General features: G+C 40.8%; 1 protein-coding gene across 8 annotated transcripts in view; it reads right to left on the reverse strand.

Moving 5' to 3' along the window:
- NAV2 (neuron navigator 2) overlaps positions 1-17,839 on the reverse strand; it is a 406,583-nt gene that overhangs the window by 44,791 nt on the left and 343,953 nt on the right. For all 8 annotated transcript variants that reach the window (XM_075755360.1, XM_075755358.1, XM_075755357.1 and 5 more), the window contains 3 exons: positions 10,504-10,642; positions 5,067-5,358; positions 3,441-4,143 (listed from right to left, as the gene is read on the reverse strand). In XM_075755360.1, the coding sequence (XP_075611475.1) occupies positions 3,441-4,143; positions 5,067-5,358; positions 10,504-10,642 (1,134 nt within the window). The remainder of the gene's footprint in view (positions 1-3,440; positions 4,144-5,066; positions 5,359-10,503; positions 10,643-17,839) is intronic.

A 17,839-nucleotide genomic window follows, 5' to 3' on the forward strand; every position in this document is an offset into this window, starting at 1 on the left:
TGTTCACGCCACCTTCAATAAAGCCCAGAGACAATTACAATAGCTTGAAATCTATCTTAGGTGTTTCTTCTCTGAATCATCAGTAATACTTGCACAAAGATAAATTACAGCCATATTGTCTTCTGCTCCTTAAAGAAAAAGGATACCAGAGAAACACTGCATTGATTGATCTGAAGCATGGAATATTAGATGTTGAAAGCTTGTTGTCCAGGTAAATTCTGTGCAAACCACTGAACACTCAGCACAGAAGCCGTATTTGCTGGGATGTAACAGGAAAAATATTTACTGATATCAAATGTAGGTTTGTCTCATTTCAGGAGCCAAGCTAGCTGGAAACTATTCTTTTTGGAGTGGAGAATGAGATTTTACCTGGTTTGGGACCTGGAACCGGCTCAGTAAAAGACTAGCTGAGTGCCAGACCTAGTGCAGGGGAGGGGATCTAAAAGCACGGTTGGAGGAGGACGACTGCAGCTTCTCCAACTTGGATCGTTTTTACCAAAGGTGTCTTAGAAGTAAACATGGTTAAAACCAGATTATCGATCATTCTAAAACTGATCCTCAAAATTATGAGGGAAGTGTAGCTTTTGACTCCAGCTTCAAACATCCAGTCCAAAACATTGCTTCTGTTTCTGCCGCTTAGTTCCTTGGAACCTTAGTTTTCCTCACACACACCTATATGGATTTGCTTTTTTCTCATCACCAGTGTGGAGTGTCCCTGTGCAAGATGCCTGGAACATATCTCAACTGGATGGTTGTTGTTGCATACTGGCCGCAAAGCACCTGGACAACACTGCTGGATTAAGCTAAGATGCCAGCCTACATCTACCTCACAATCCAGCACTGCTCTGCGCTCCTCTCAACACCTGATGTAGAGACCCATTCACAAACCAGCACAGATCTGGCAAACTTGGTTCACCTGGACACCACACCTCACTGATTAGGAGACACTGACTCAGATGAGTCAGCCTGAATGATAAAACCCATTCCTACTGGGATTTAGAGACATTTAGAGTCTAGGTTTTATGTAGAGTTCATGTTATTAGAACGAGTATGGAGTAAAATGTCAAACTATACTGCAATGATACAGGGCCGTCAGCAGCAATACCAGCTGAGGGTATTCCTGCTCCTGTGCCATTGCACACCACCTCTTCAGTTGTACTGGGGGCAACCGTACTCTTAGACAGGATCCTAGAGCTTAAAAAAACCCCCAACCACCCACACAACAGTTCTACGAGCTGTGTTTAAGCTACACAGTCTTCCCCAAACTGTTTCACAGCACCTCTAATAAAACTGAAAGGATGCCACACGAACAGAGACACGTTGCTGCCAAAGGCAGTGTCTGGTTGAACCACAACCTCATAACGAATGTCTTCAGAAGAGGATGTGGCCTGGAAAGCATTCCTTTCAGGCCGGAGAAAAATCCAACCCAGCAAGACAGTCACATCAATACAGAGATTAACTCTGGAAGGACATGCCCTGCAAGGAAGGACATCTTACTCCTATCATTGACACAAGACTGATACATCTGAGCTGGCTGTTGGGTCACGCGTGTCTCCCATTAACAGAAAAGCAGTGCATTATATACTGCAAAGGATGAAGGCTCAATTTAATAATACAATATATCAAGGTAAACGGTGGTTTCACTTAAGGGACATGCTGGCTACGTAACACTGGAGCTAAAGGGAATACTGACAGAACAGTGATGGTCCTTATCGCAGAATTGTAGAATTTCACTGTTTATGACAGCAGAGAAGTTACGCATGTTCACAGACTTGCAGGTGAATCTATATCGTTACAAAGGTATGGATTCTAATTTATTGTATACTATTAAAAAATTACAGGACAAAGAGAAAATATGCAAACAACAACGTGCGCAACTCAGCTGACTATGAAAATCGAGCTTGAAATCTTCTTAACTGTCATTCTAGCAATCAGTAATATGCAGACGAGGCCAAATTCAACCCTGATGCATTTCAATACATGACTGTTTAGACAGCCTGGTGAAAATTCAAGAGTGAAATTGTAATCAAAATGAGGGAATAGTTAGATTGAGCCTCAATGTCTTCCCTTTGAGATTTCATGTATTGTAATCAAAATGAGGGAATAGTTAGATTGAGCCTCAATGTCTTCTCTTTGAGATTTCATGTATTGCTAATGCGGTATTTGAATTACGTGACTAGCAACGTGGCTGTTTAGTAATAAAAACAAATTTCCAGTCAAATTTCAAGATTAATGTGCCTGAGGCTTGCAACACTGAAAATCTGCATTTCTCATGGGGTATGCAACAGAAATGAAAGGTCTGTTGGAGGTTTTAAGTAGTCATTGACAAAAATTATATGTTCTAAAGGACATGGCTTATCTAACAATAACCAGTATCAAAATAAATGAAACATCTTGAATTATCCTGATAGAGGCTCTTCAAATAAAACCACCCATCTAAAAAGAAATGGTTTACAACTCTTTACAGTGTTAGCTTAAGCTGCCATCACAGCCTTTATGCTTGCACTGGTGCTTCAGATGGAATGTGGCTTTCTCACATCACTGGAAGCAGGATGATGTAGCGTAACTGTATGGGCATTATGGGTGTCAAGACAAAATGAAATGCAAAACACTGCAACTTGAAACAGACAAGCTACTCAATGTCAAATTAAATTGAAAAATAATATTATCGGAAGCTTTCACCAATATCAAGGCTTTGATGCACACTGCATCAACGAACTGATTCCCGACCAACTCAATATTAATGTTAAAAGCATGTGTGGGGCAATGGTGGAAAAATAGAAGACAAATAAGATTTTTGTTTCAAAAAATATTATTAAAATAAGAAAATTCAACCCAGCTTAGACAGTAACTTCACTTAGGAGTCTTCTACACAGTCGAATAACCTGATGTTACGAGTTTCGCAACACACTAGCCTAATCCACACAACTGAAAGATCGGTTTGGGTTAGGCACGTGAATCTACATATGGCAGGTCAAATTATGCAGCTGTCCTAATGAAAATGTGAAATAACTCTCCTGTTGTCAATTTATAATTTGATCCACCATCGGAGTATTTCCAGGTTTGTTACATGTGCATTGGTGCAAGAAGTCTTCAGTAACCTTCACGTAAGAAAACTCTTACTCCTGCGTACCTGCATGGATAAAGCCTTCAGGTATGATTTTTTTAACAAAGAGACTCATATCACAATTGCCAAACTTTCTGCCGGACGGTTGGGGTTTTTTTCCAAATGTTAAATTTTTGCTGCTGTCGCGTAATGGACTGAGTATTTACAACACCGGCCAATCTGTTGATGTGAAATTAAATGTAAATACAAAGACCTCGACGTAGGACACTAAATAGTTAAGTGCTCCACAAAACACAGCCAGGCCCGGCTCGAAGAGTCCTGATCATTCAGCTCCGACTAACATCATCGCACAATCAACGAATTTATTGCCTACCTGCGCAAAGTGGGAGAGGCCACATCGGGGTACTTGGCTCCTTGCTGGTGAGTACTTTGAGCTCCGCTAGAAGCCGTCTGTGATGCAGGGTTCACTTTAACAGAATTACATGAGGCCACGCTTTCGTTGTCAGACGAAATCCCTTTCTCTTTATCAGTCTGATTGACTAATCCTGGCAGAGAGCTTCCAAGGATTACCTTGGCAGGCTCTCTCATTTTAGGGACAGGCAACCCGGCTGACTTGCTGCTTATGTTGGAATCTATGCTACTTGTGCTAGATCTATTCCCAGCTCCACTTCTGCTACTGGATTTACTGGGCCGGGGTAAACTACGATATTGAAGATTAGTTCGGGCACTAAGTGCTAAGTAGCCATCATCCTGGTTCTGCGAGCCATCGACACTAGTCTTCCGACCAGTGGTCCTACCCATGAGTCCAGATGACTTTGGGATTTTTCCCAGGGTAGCCGATCTACTGGTGATAGTTGCCCCACTGGCAGTGATTATAGTCATGCCTACGGCTGAACCGCTCTGTTTCTTAAATCCAAATGTATTAGCATTAGCAGCAGTTGTTCTAGAGTTACTTGTGGGAAGCTTTTTGGATTCATCACCACTGCTGCGTCCTGCATCTGATGGGGAACGTTTAACATGTCCAGCTTTAGGAGATAGTCTACCCTTTTCTGATACCTTGGCGTCATCAGTTTTCCCTACAAAAATAGAAAAAGAATTCTAATATTTAATGACTTGAAAACATCGAGCAAATGATGAAACTCAAAGCAGCATGAAAAGCAAAAGCGTGTTAGCCACTAGAGTGTGGTTAAAAATTACGATCTAGTCTGCACTGAACTTACATGCCACTCTAGTGAGTTATACATGCAGACTTGCCAGAGAAAGTATGTGGTGTGTTTGCCCTCGAGAATATGAAAAGCCGAACAGTCTTATGTAATAGTGACAGATAAGAAAAAAAATGTTTCCCTCTGTAGCTGCCACAGATTGACCTTTTTTATCATTAGACAGAAGCAGTGTTAGGCCATTAGTATAATTTTCCTAAAAGGCATTGCTCAAGAAAGTATCTAACACCAACTTTTTCATGTACAATTGTGTACCTGATCAAGTAAGAGGAGAAGCATTAACTTATATTACTTCATTATGCAAATTCAATCAATTTTCATTCACACATCTGCAAGTGTGAAAATCACTAATACAGTTATAAGAAAATCCAGAACTAAGTCGCGTTTAGTATAAATTAACATGCTGGTTTAGTATGGGGGAAAAAAAATTAAAAATCTCCTCAACCACACATACTGTATGTTCTTAAAGTTACCCATGACTTCAAAAGCTGAAATTACATTATTTATTCTTCATAGGGCAATACCGTGCCCAATTAATAGCTTGGCTTAAGGCCAGAGTTGTAATGAAAACAACTTTCAGGGTGTAATAATCAAAAAAATGCATTTTCAAATGAACAGAAATAGAAATGTGGACATACGAGATGCTGCATAGGTTAAAACAATTCCTAAAAATAAAGACAGGATTACCTGAAGTTCAGGTTCTGCCTCTGGAAAGTATTTAAACTGTTTTCACACCGAACACACTTTTTGGTTTGTTTATATCTTACACCTTTTCTCACCTGTTCCAGGTGTCTTTAATGTGCCTGAGGTGGTTGAAGGTTTAGTCCTTGGTGTGGTAATGCCAACCTGAGCTGACATGCCCCGTCGCCAGGAGCCCGTCTGCGAAATAACAGTGTTCTTCCTACCAGAAGTGCTTTTATCAGATTCATCCGACACATCAGAGGGATTCCGCCTCCATTTAGATCCTGGCTCCATTTTTATGCCGCTATCAGATCCTCCGTCTGATTTCTTGACTTCATCACTGGACCACAAGGAATTCCGCTCAACCTGGGAATGCTTTTCTGCATCAGTCTAGGACAGATAAGGAATTGTAATACAACCTTCAGAGCAAGCCTTTCTTTTAAAAAGCTTCATAAATGAGAACCGTCAAACTGATTAATAAACTCAGCAGTCATCTCCAAGTAGCAACAAACACAACACGCCTTTGATAAAGAAATGTCACAGCAAGAAATGAACCCCATCAATGACTTGGTTTTTTTTTAAATATGCTAGGGAATTAAAAAAAAACAAAAACCATAACAGCCATGCGCCTTAGAATAAAGAAAGAAAGAAAGGGAAAAAAAAAAAAAAAAAAGCACTTGATTTATAAAGGACATATTCAGCTCTGTGACATTTATAATCCTCTGTCTCAAATTTCTGATGAACCCTTTTACTGCAATGCCAAAAATCGTTTCAAACCTGTGCAGCCAGCTTTCCTTTGTTCTTGCAGCTTTCCTATCTCTCGTCTGGCAATCTGATCTCCAGAGCACGAGGAGGCAGCTTTTTGAACAGATTTGAAGCTGTGGAATGCTGTTCATTCCAATCTAACATATTAGAAGGACACCCAAGAACTGGAGAAAAATGAATCCCCACCAGCTTTCTAACAACACTCAAGTCTGACTTAAATACACAAATTACACCAGTTTTTAACTTATCTTCAACCCCTACAAATGGTTTTCCCCCATCCTTTGCACAAACTCATTGAACCGCCAGTGTTTTATGGAGAATTTTGCAAAGATCAATGCCAAATATAGAATTTTCTCATTAGCAAGCCTTTGCCAAATTATCAGAAACACTTAAATTAAATCCATTACCCTATATATATATATATTCCTCATACCATTAGCAATAGAAAATGCTAATGTTAGTCTTGCAGAATTCTACTTCTCCTGTCAAATGCTGCCGGTTAATTTGGGCAAATTTAGTAACACCACAACTAGTATTTTGTGATCAGGCACAAATGACAAATGTCCACATTTGACCCTGATTCAGATAAAAAATTCATAGTTGAAGTGTTCTCCAACCATCACAGTACCATGAAAGAGACTGCCAATGCATGAGTTGGTGAATTTTGGTAAGATGCTGACTGCCATCTCTTCCCTGCAGCCTCAGCAGAAGATCAATGTGCTCAGCACTGTGTAGTAGTCAAATAGTAAGATCACCTCAAAGGAAATGATTTTAAATACCCCAAAGCGTTATAAAGCCCACAACTTTTTTACTGCCTCTAGATAATCAGAAAAGCACAGCACAGAAAAGGATGAATGATAATTTACCATGCTTTCAGCAAAATGTTTTATTTTATTTTTAAGTTCCTCAAGCACGTTTTGAGTTTATGACTTTTCTTACCGGATCACACTATTAATATTCAAGAATCTAGGGGGGGGTGTGGTTTAACTTCCTCTGGTTTTTACTGTAACTATGTTTTGGGTTTTGTTTTTTTTTTAAAGCCTGAAAAACTAGTCTAAGCGATCAGTATGTGAAAGGTGACACCACACATCATAATGGTCTATCTTCAGTCACATGAAATAGTCAGGGCCTGGGTTATTTGTCTGTATACCGAACCATTCGACTAACAAGCATTCGCTGAATTATGGATTTAGATATTATTTTCTCGTTGTGTTTTCCTCGTGCTATGCAAATGTCGCTTCCCTGCCTCTCCATTCAAAGAGAGCAACTCAGCATAGGTTTGAATGAAACACTGCTTTCTTCCTACCTTCCTTCTTTTGTATGGCTGCAAGGTTTGGGGATGGCTACCTTTCTATTTGTGACCATTGGTACGTGTGTAGTAAGTTCACAGTGTGACTGTTTCTATGTCCTCTGTTTCTCTAAAGTCATCACTTTGTGCAAACATACTCCTAAGTTTACAGATCTCGGGAGAGTAACAAATAATGGACCAACAAAACCACCTCAGTATCATCCCCTCACATGCTCTCATTAGCATCTTGCTTCAAGTACCTTGGTCTGGAATTGCTTTTTTACAACATTAGCGTTTGAGAGCAAGAAATACAGCTACTTGCTGGTAAAGGGCCTATTCTAGTTTTGATTGACTATGAAATGTTTCTGTCCCTTCTGTTTCCCCCCTTTACATCTCTAAGAAGAGTACAGCCTCAACACAGAGAACGGCATTACAAGAAGTCCTCTATCCTTGCTCTCTTCCATTTCATTCCACTACTACACCCACCGCCCAACTTTTTCCGTAGCCTTTGAAATGCTGCACCCTTGAAGCCCTCTGGCCAGAGGTGTTCCTGTTTAACGATAAACACTGAGAACAGCACAAAAACATGACTAAGGAATCCAAAGCAAAACATGGTGAAACCTGGCTTTGGGATTGCAGCTGAAACTCCACCCGCCTGAAAGGCCTGGAGTGGGTGAAAGTGGAAATACTGTTTGCTGGAGGTCATGGCAAGACATAGCGAGCACGAGCTGGAGCAAAGCTGGGAGTAGCAGTAACCACCAGGATTTCTCAACTTATTCCTACAGTTTTGTAAATCTGTTCATGAAGCTGTGAACAGACCAAACCCATCTTTGCTGCAACAAAACTGAGAAGTTGTCTTCATCCAACAGCTTAAAGATGCTGCTGTCTTCTACATAAAGGAATCATTTCCTTTCTGTCTTCTGATCTTTTTAGCATTATGTGAACAAGCTTATTACTTGATCTCTTCCTCTCTTCCATTTTATTTCAGTTAAGTTATTTTCAAATGCCCGCCAGGTCTTACTTTCTCCTTAAAGTATGTGCATGACATGACTTTAAAGGCTTATGCTGTGTTAAAAGGTAACTTATCTAAGTCTGTGCAGTATAAAGGGCCCCAAAAATGGTATAGCTACATTAAGTGGTTTGGTGCTTGGCATAATCAGAGCAAGACACGGGAACATGGGAAGGTAAATTCTGGTTCCAAGCACCAGCTTGTTCAGAACCAACTTGCAAACATCTTCATAGCGTTGTTACCAAAAGGGGATACAACTATGAAAGTCTATGAAGATTGAGTTAATATCATGTTTAAGTCCTGCTTCTCAAAGATGGAGAAACTACAGCTTCAGGCGTACGGGGTATTCAGCAGCTCTGAAAATCAATTGCTTAGCAAACGCTTTTATTTTCTACTGCAACCATGTCTTCTTCCTTTGCAGAGATGATTCTGAGTAAAGTTACTGATTTTATCAGCAGACACTGACATGTTGGGGCTCTCTCCCTTTGATGTTGCTGTATTATTTGTCTGGACTCCCAGTTGCACATGTATTAGCTTCACGCTCCCTCTTTAATTACCTGAAATCCAATTTCTGTACCACCTCAAAAAGATGTGGCAGAATCACAGCAGCTTACAAGTTAAGTGCCTACTATTAGGAGAACCAAAGCAGTGGATACCCTGAGAAGAAAAGCCCACATCCCCGTGCAGATGTCTGCCAGTTCTTTGTGGCTCACCACAACGGGGAACAGGCACAGGCCATCATACAGTATTCCAGGTAAGACAGAAAAGGCACTTAGGTAGCATTCGCTGTTTCATGAGCTGTGAGGACTACGTTGGGTAGCAAAAAATCAACCCTGTAAGCTACACATGGTTCCATCACTCCATGCTATTTCCAATCCCTTGGTTGACAAGATTAGGATATTCTGTTCAAATGAAAACAAAGTATTTTATGGCTAATAATTTGCAGGTAACAGTAATACCTAGAATAAATATTGTCAGCCGTGAAATCTGAGGAGAGAAGCAGGTCACAGGCACAAATCAAAAAACTGCAAACACAACTGGTACGTCTTAGCTCCCAGCTTCCTCTTCTAATGTCTATGCTCTATTGTCTGTACAAGCTTCAGCTGGTGTTTGTCTGCACTCCCTTGGATGCTGTAAGAGTTGTGGAGGAGGAAGAGGAGTTTGTCAACACTGATTTTGATCTCTCAGAGGTGTTTCCAAGAATCTGATCCATCAGAAGATAGAAGTCAAACAAGTTTCTATTTTTTTTTCTTAGGTTAATTGTTTAGTCACATCTCCCTTTTTCTTTCTTTTTTAAAACATTATTACAATGCTAAGACAGTAGCAATTGTCAAAAAAATACTTCTAGTTGTCTATGTCACTCTCTGTTACGTACTGAAAAACACGCTTGACAGACCTTAACTCCTCTCAACTTGTATGGGACTTGTATTAGCAGTTTCGAGCACACATGCAATCGCTGATACACAACCAGAGGCTAACTGGAAATCTTTAATGTAGGCTCAAATATGCACTTTGTGGCAAGGGAACAAAGACTAATATATGCTTGCACCACAGTTCCGTAGGCAGAGTAACACTTCACAGCAACCACACGTCTACGTTAAAACTGATATTAAAAACAGATTTAGGGTCCAATCATGAAAAAGACTGGAGAAGAATAAAAGACGAAAGAAACAGAGGAGAAGGTCATACCTACATCCCTCTCCTCTACCTACTGCAATGCCAACTGACTGCATCTTGGTTGCTTTGACACACAACACCCACGTCCCCCGAGCAGGTGGGTGTACAAAGAAAAAAGCTGAACTTCTTAGTCGTCTGCTTCTCCAAACAAAATTCTATACAGCTGGGGAGAAAAAGGCAGTTTATATTACTGCAAATCTCTGTACTATGCAGTCTAATTGATGAATGAAAAACTGTTGGATACCTTCACTTGCTTTGCCCTCTTTGGATGTGTGGTATATTGAGAACAAAATGTACATGTAGGCTGCCAATGGACGTAAAATTTATCCTCCTATGAAATGCTGCCAAAAATAGAAAGCCTGCAGTAACACGCAGCCCTGGAAGTTTAAATTAATCTCTTTCATTTGCCTAGCATGCCTACATTTCCAATGGAAGTGTAAATAATCTTTAAACCTTCGTGTTGACTTAAATTCTATCATTTAAGAAAAAACATAATACTTTTTCTAGACCTACAAAACAATAATAAAATCCCATCTACTGATGCATGTTCTCTGTACAGGAAGGAAGAACCCATTTGTTGCCACACCACCACAGCAGAGATGCCACGGATTCCAGGCACAGAGGAAAGATTCACAAATGCCACGTATGATAAGGTGGTTACTATCGCTTGACATTGCCTTTTCAGTGATACCATCCGTAGTGAAGGCTGGATGTTCAAGTTCATCCAATTTAAAACAATTATACCTATTGAGCAGAGAAAATAATAAATATTACTTGTCTAAACCAAAAATCTTACCTGCGCGTCTAAGTTTTTGCGGGAGGAGGCGGGTGTGTTGGCATAGGAGCTGATGGAGGAGCTAGTGTTAATGTCATCAGTACTGAGGTTATCTATGGTGTCACTGATCCCACTGCTGACAGAGCTGCTGTCATCCCAGCTGGAAAACAAGCACAACAAAGGTAGAAAACAAGGGTCAAAAGACAAAATATCATTCAAAAGGAAAAGCATTCTTTGTGCAAGACTTATCCTACCTGTGGCTGTGAAATAAAAATGGTACGCTCATTTTCCTAACTTCTCTTCATTGCGCTTCAAGTCTGTATTCATACAGCTCATTGACTATACGGTTGCCATAAAGCCTAATGCATCATTATGCCGGTAGCACCAATGATGCAATTCTTCCTGACTCAATTGAAAGTCTGTCTGAGTAAATAAACCTTCAAGCCACCCTCAGAATTTACGCCTGCGGTCCCAGAGCAGGGGAAGGTGGTGGTAAGAAGGCATCTCCGGCTAGGCGTAGCGCTGATTTGCTAAGCTGTAATGCAGAGATGGAACTTAAATGCAAGGAAAAAATTCATCCTGAAGAAATCTTTTGTACCTAGTTGTTACACAGACCTGGGCAACAACCTGGATCTACCATTGACAGCATCACTGTAATTCTGGTAACTGAAAGTTTAGTTGTTAGGATGGCACATAACGCCCCCCCCCCCCCCCCCCCCCCAAGCCGTACCACACATCCTTTTCAAGGACATCTATTAACAGCTTACTATTCAGACTACCTTCTTCCAGCCTGTGATAGCTTCAACATTTGCTAGTCAATGAGAAACACCTAGCTGGAAGTTCAGGACACAGAAAGCACCAACAAAAAATGTCCGTGCCTGAAGCAATTGGAGTATAAGGACAGACAGAATCAAAATGATCTAAAAGTCAAGCCAGATGCTCCACTCCTAAAATGCCCTTAAAAATAAGCTGCTTAAGGAAGAGATTTACAAACTGGCTTACAAGTGCTCCAACTCCGAGAACTGTAAAGCTGGGATTGAATCACCATCCTCTAAGTAGCTCTGTGAAGACATTTCAGTCCATGGATAGATAACTACTGCTGGAAATGCATAAATACATACTTCATACATCGTTTGCAAAATCTAGTGGTAAGAGCTCATCTCCTGGCAGTTCTGTTGCTATTTTATCACTACAGCCTCAGATTTTGGGAGGTCCAGACTCTCTTCCCTATTGTTACAAGTTTGTAAAGCAAACAGAAATGCAAAGAGATCACAGCGAGTTTTTTGACCGTGGAGTGGATGTCATTCACAAATTGATGTACTGGATATTTAATATATGCATTTAAAATTGAATAGCACGTTATGTAACTGAACTATGTAAAGAAAGGCAATCTATGTGCGGTTTCTTCAATTTTATCCATAGCTTCACCCCTGACTTACTATATAACCTTTGGCAACTTTGAAATGAAAAGCATTTCGTTTTTCTCACTTAGCGTTACAAAACAGCCACCTGTATGGGTTTTAACGATGCTTTAATAACTTTTAATTGCTTTTTGCTTACTTGGGAATATTTTGTTCACCCATATCTACGTAAGGCCTTTCAGGGGATTGAGCATAGCTTAACCAGCAGCACAATTACTGAGCCACACGACCAGCAGTGGCCGCGGGGACACGCTCCTCTGCGTGTCTGCAGAAAGGGTTGTTGCTCGCAGCTGCTCTTTCCTACTGCTCTGTTCCCAGTGACCGTCCTCATCAATCTGCCAGCACCCTCATTTCTGCCAATTCTCGCAGTATCACTGCTGACAAAGCCAGCGGAGAAGTTCAGATCAACCGTTTCAGCAAGCTGGATTAATTTTGCCTTGAGGAAATTGGGGAGCACTGAGCCACGCTGCTTTGCTGGCAGAGGACAGGGATGGGGAGGGACGGGCACCGGGACAACCGCCGACCTGCTTCACAGAGCCTTGAGGTGGCCTTTCATCTGGTGTCCTTCAACTCATAAAAACGTACTCCTGATTGACTTCCAGGAGTGCCCCAGTTACAGGCAAAGCTCTGGCTTTGTAGAAAGATTTTCCAAACGCTATTTGATAAATCCACAGTCACTCCAGCTCTCCTGATTGGAAGGAAATGCTGTAGTCTACAGTCTGGGTGATGCTACAATTTAAAGGGAAGGTATAAATATTTTTTTCTAGGTTTGCCTTTACCTGGATTTTTTAAAAAAGGAATCTGCTGTAATGCAAAATAGAAGTACGCGTTAAACCAAAACCCCACACACAATGTGAGACTCGTTGAGATTGAGAAAGCCAGCCAGCCAGATTCTACACAACAGTTTCATTACTGTTGTTATTTTCCAAAATCTTCCTCATCATAATTGAAAGACTTATTGACCAAGGAAATCCATGGAATATATCGGGGACAAAAAAAAATAATCGTATTTTCCCCTGCAGTGTCTAGCATAGAAAAACTGAAAATTTGGTAAATTATTGAAAGACTTCTTTGAAGTACCTTTTTTTTTTTTTTTTTAGCATAGGTGATTAAGTATTATAATGCAACATATTGAAAGTTGTATTACTTCTAAATATCACTTTTTAACAATAGGCCCTATAGCTGATATTTACCTCTATTTAAAAATTGCAAAAGTTATTAAAATAACTGCATAAAAGATTATGCTCCTCATTTTCCAAAGTTTTGTGTGGCAACTAACATCATATTTTCTATTTCTGAACCAAAAATAACAACAACATTATCAGCAGCAATGCCAATTGTTTTCCATGTTTAACAGTTTAATTTCCTTCTTAATGGAGACATGGCAATGGCCAAAAAACCCTCTCAAACCAACCAATAATGTTCTGCTGTGCGACTCACAGCTCCACCTTGAACGTACAGAAACATTACATTTCCAACCATCTGCCATTCTTAAACTATCAGAGGCCCCAGTTCATCAGCATCTAAAGAATGCGTCTAATGTTAATCATAAGTAGTTTTGCTGGCATCAGCCAGCCCTGCTGACTTCAGTTGGGCAATCTAAGGCATTACAGAAATATTTAAGCGCCCTTCTGAACTGGGACATGTGCCTAGGGACAAAGGTAGAAACATGCACCTGAAGACACTGATGGTTATGGCTTCCCCTAAATTATATCCTTGGCTTTAAGTCTTTTATGGAAACGATGAACAACTCACACTCTGTATTTTCAAGTTTACTAAATTAAAATAGATTAGCCGTTCTGAGGTCCGAAGATAGACGTCTAGCATTTCAGCTGTCAGAAGCTAAGCAATACGGCTCTTGTAAGCACGCCGATGACACCAAGCGATGGTACTGATGCACGCAGCTGTTCTGACAAGGGAAGATGCTGTGTCAGCTAAAAACCCAGACATCTCAGATTTAGGTTTATTTAAAAAACTCACTTCAGGAGTGAGCTAGCTAGAAGGATGACAGGTTGTGAAAGAAGATGAAAAAATCACCATGTTAAAAAATTTAAAATTATTTTTAAAGCCTATGTAAACAATTATTGATGCTGTCTTTTTCAGTAACACTACAGATGATTTTAATGCAAGCGAGATGCATGTAGAATTCACTGAACTCTGTAAATTAGATGCCAATGCAAGCAACTTTATGAGCATACAACATATACTGGCAAAAAGTGATGTAATTAAAGCATATGTACTGTTTAACCTGCTGTCAATGATCCATTACACTATAAGTTCTTCACCCCAACAAGCCCATCACACCGTACTTGGTTTAATATACAACGGTATAGGACACACCGCTCCATGTCTGTATCTGCACGCGGGCGAAGACTGCAGCTTCTTGAGAGGACAACATCTGCTAATAAATTGACGTATTTCTAGTTCACACTGTTCTTGAAACAAGCTCAAGCCCTCTACGTAAATTAGTTCACTTCTACCTTGATTCAGTGCCTTGATGGTTAAAGTCAAAAGCAAGGAAGGGGAATCTAACAGCCTTCCTAATTACGGTGTTCTTGGCTCCCAGAGCCACGATAACATCTTTGTAATTTAGCTGGTGTAATTAATAATTTCTGATGTCAGCAAAAGTCTACTCAACCATAACCTGAAGCTGAAATGTTTGGGCATTCCTTTCTCTATTTGATCAATCACCTGAAACTTTACTTTGATTAGTGAAAATTAAAAAAAAAAAAAAAGAAAAAAATTTAAAAAATCTTAAAAGTGTATTATATAGGACAATTATACAACCACCCACTTAAAAACCATCACCAGAATCATTTAAAAACTCCTAAAAAGCTGCCTCCTGCTCTCTGTGAAACCAAGCACCCTAAGCACCTTTCTCTCCCTCCCCATCTCAGCCTGCTCACCCTAATGCGACTAACAACGTTGCTACTATAGGTCGCCCACATAAGGCACCAGGTCAACTACTCAAAGCTCCTTTTTTGAAGCAGGTTTGCAAAGCAGTTAGGCTCAGACTTGTATTTTTCCACTGTCTATCAGCACTTTTCCATCTTGCATAATCATCATCCAAGGAATTGGCTCTTCTTTGTCAACTTGGACGGCACATGAAACCATCCTGCAATCCTCAGGACAGCCCCCCCCCCTTGCAGAAACCGTCTCTATTTGCAAGTCCAAAGCAAAGGAGTCATTAAAATCCTACTAAATAAAGCTATTGTTAAAGGCTGAAAATGCACCCTTCTCTACGGATGGGTGTGGATTTTAACTTTGCTGGATCTTCAGTCAAAACCAAAATTACAATGAGCTGCTGAAAAATACGTTTGTCCAAGACAGGCCCTTGGGGCTTCACAATATTTCAAGTGGAAACATAGTAATTATCCTCTTCTACCTAAAAATTTAACTACTTATGAGTTGATAGGAGAACAACAACAACGTCAAGGTGTAAAATGATTGAAAACTCACAGTATCTTCAAAGAATTAAAACGAAAAATAAAAAAGCCAGAAAAATGGAAATATTCTATCAAGCAAGATACTAAATACTGCAGTTTCCACTGTTTTCTTCTGGGATTTCCTACAACACTGACATCACCATGTCAGAAATCCAAAAACCATACACAGATCCTTGCTTGGTTTTCCTTTCAAATTGTTATGAAAGGTGACAAATAAGTGTTTGCAAAAGAATGGATGGAAATCTACTTCAAGAGAAGAGAATTTAATTAATGTGTCTTATGTGGTTATTAATCACCCACCTTCTCCCTGTCTTCAGTTACTCTCCTCTCATTACATCTCATTATAGGTATTTTAAAATAAACCACTTTGTTTCTAACCAAAGGAGCTACCCAGGGACAGGACTGTTACCTTGAAACACTTTGTAAAGCCAGATCATGAAAAGAAAAAAGTAAACCAGGCAAAATTAATATAGACCATTTCCAGCTGTTCTTTCTGGAGCAGAATCTGATCCTTTTAATGATACTTTTTGTGCAGAGTTAAACTGCTGTTAAGTGTGCTCTGAGCTAATCAGACCATTTTCATGTTTAGTGACTATTCGGTTTACGGCCAACAAGCTGAAATGCAGCTCTCTGTCAAGCTCTGTTTAGAATTCATCCAGGGTTTCACAATTTATACTTAAAATACCTATTTGTAAAGGACAATAACTCAGAGAAGAAAAATATCAATTAGTGTCAAAAAAGGTTGGGTAAAAGATTTATAGAAGCTAGAAAACTGCACATGCTCTTTTCATTTAATCTTTTTATATCAGTGCTAATAACCTTGTAAAAATAACACTGGATTTTATTTTGTCCCTTAAAATCTGACCAGGAATTTGACCAAGCCATTGTCCAACTTCAAGTGAACACAGCTGAGCACGGGCACATAGGAGCTGCTAAACCCAGCTGATCTCAGGGAGCTTCCCCAATTGAAACACCCTAAAGCTTCATGAAAGCAATCTGATTTTCAACTGAAACTCGTTATCATCTGCTTTAAAGCAGAAATTCCAATGGCAACTTCTTCATCTGCACACATTTTGCTCAGCCTTTCACTTTTAGTCACTACTGTATTCAGTTGCAAAATGCTTGACTGGTGGAACTTGTTTTTTGGTTTTGTTGTTCAGGACAATGGTTCCTCTGGCACTGCACAGCCTCGGGGGAAGGTGAGAAACCAGACCAAGGCTCTGCTGTCGACCCAAGTGCTGGAGGAACACAAACTCCCAGCTAGGTCTGAAAAATTTCACGTAAAGAGCTCCAACCAGCTACCAACCCTTTTTTCTCAGACTCATGATTCACACCCCATATTTTCGGTGTGTGTCCTGCTCCCCCCGCCCCCTTTACTGTTCTGCCTGAGGACTTACTATGTTCATAAACCAGTTTATAGACCAGCCCTAGGCCGGGTGCACAGAGCACCCCTACCTCCTGGCTTGGAAGGCCATGGCATTGATACTCATCCCTGACCACTCCTGCGCGACTCCAGTGACTCCAACTGATTTGCACCAGTGAAAGCTGGAAAGAAAACCAGCGTCTTCGTATCAAAATAAGGTCAGAGTTAAATCTTAGTTGTTACTGTGTTAAAAAATACGCTTTGTTTATTATCCCTTTGCTTCCAAGACAGTAAGAAGTGCTGAGAAAAGTCTTCTAATGGAAGGTCAGAAATCCTTGTTTACATACAAAGCCTCTGGTGCTCTCCAGAAAATAAATCCCTGGGAAGTGTACAGCCTGCTCGCGACAGTGATGGACTGAACAAACCCACCGAGGACAAGCCAAAGCTGCTGGGGATGCTGTGCTGGACAGCCTGGCTCCCTGCAGTCCCCTGGAGGGAGGGAGCGGGGAGGAGTTCCCTGGCAGAGATGGAGGTGTGGATCACCACTGCAATATGCCTTCTCCTCCCTCTTGGCCAGGTCCCAGCCCAAAGACCTCCCTCCTCCAGGCAGGCGGAGAAGGTGCCCTGCCCAAGGGATGGAGAGCTATGATAACCAAACACCAGACTGTGCAGGTTTCTTTCCCCTGCCTTACTTACAGGTTTACACTTTCTTCTCCCCCCAAAAGCAGATACCTTTGGGATCACATCACCTCCTCGTACAAAGGCACTATTTAAGTTCCAACTTCAAGATGGGACAGCACTTACAGAAAACACTGACATGGTTTCTAACACCCATCTCCTACTTGCGCGCTCCTCCAGCACTGGGCTGAGCTGGTGAGAGCTCAGCAGCTCACCAGCAGTTACTGGTACCTGGCAGCCTGCTTCATCCAAGGCTCCAAAACACAACAAAAACGGGCTTAACCACCAAGAAGAAAAAGAATAGATTAGCTAAATTCTTACAGGGCTGACGTAACTAAAACACGGGAGGAAAGGAATGAAGGGTAGTATGGAAACCAACCTGTGCAAGAGGCATTTCCAATTCCCTGCTCCTAAGTGGGCGTTCCAAAGACTCACGCGACTGGACCCAC

The sequence above is a fragment of the Balearica regulorum genome, chromosome 5 (genome assembly GCF_011004875.1).
Source record: "Balearica regulorum gibbericeps isolate bBalReg1 chromosome 5, bBalReg1.pri, whole genome shotgun sequence".
Taxonomy (NCBI): Eukaryota; Metazoa; Chordata; class Aves; order Gruiformes; family Gruidae; genus Balearica; species Balearica regulorum.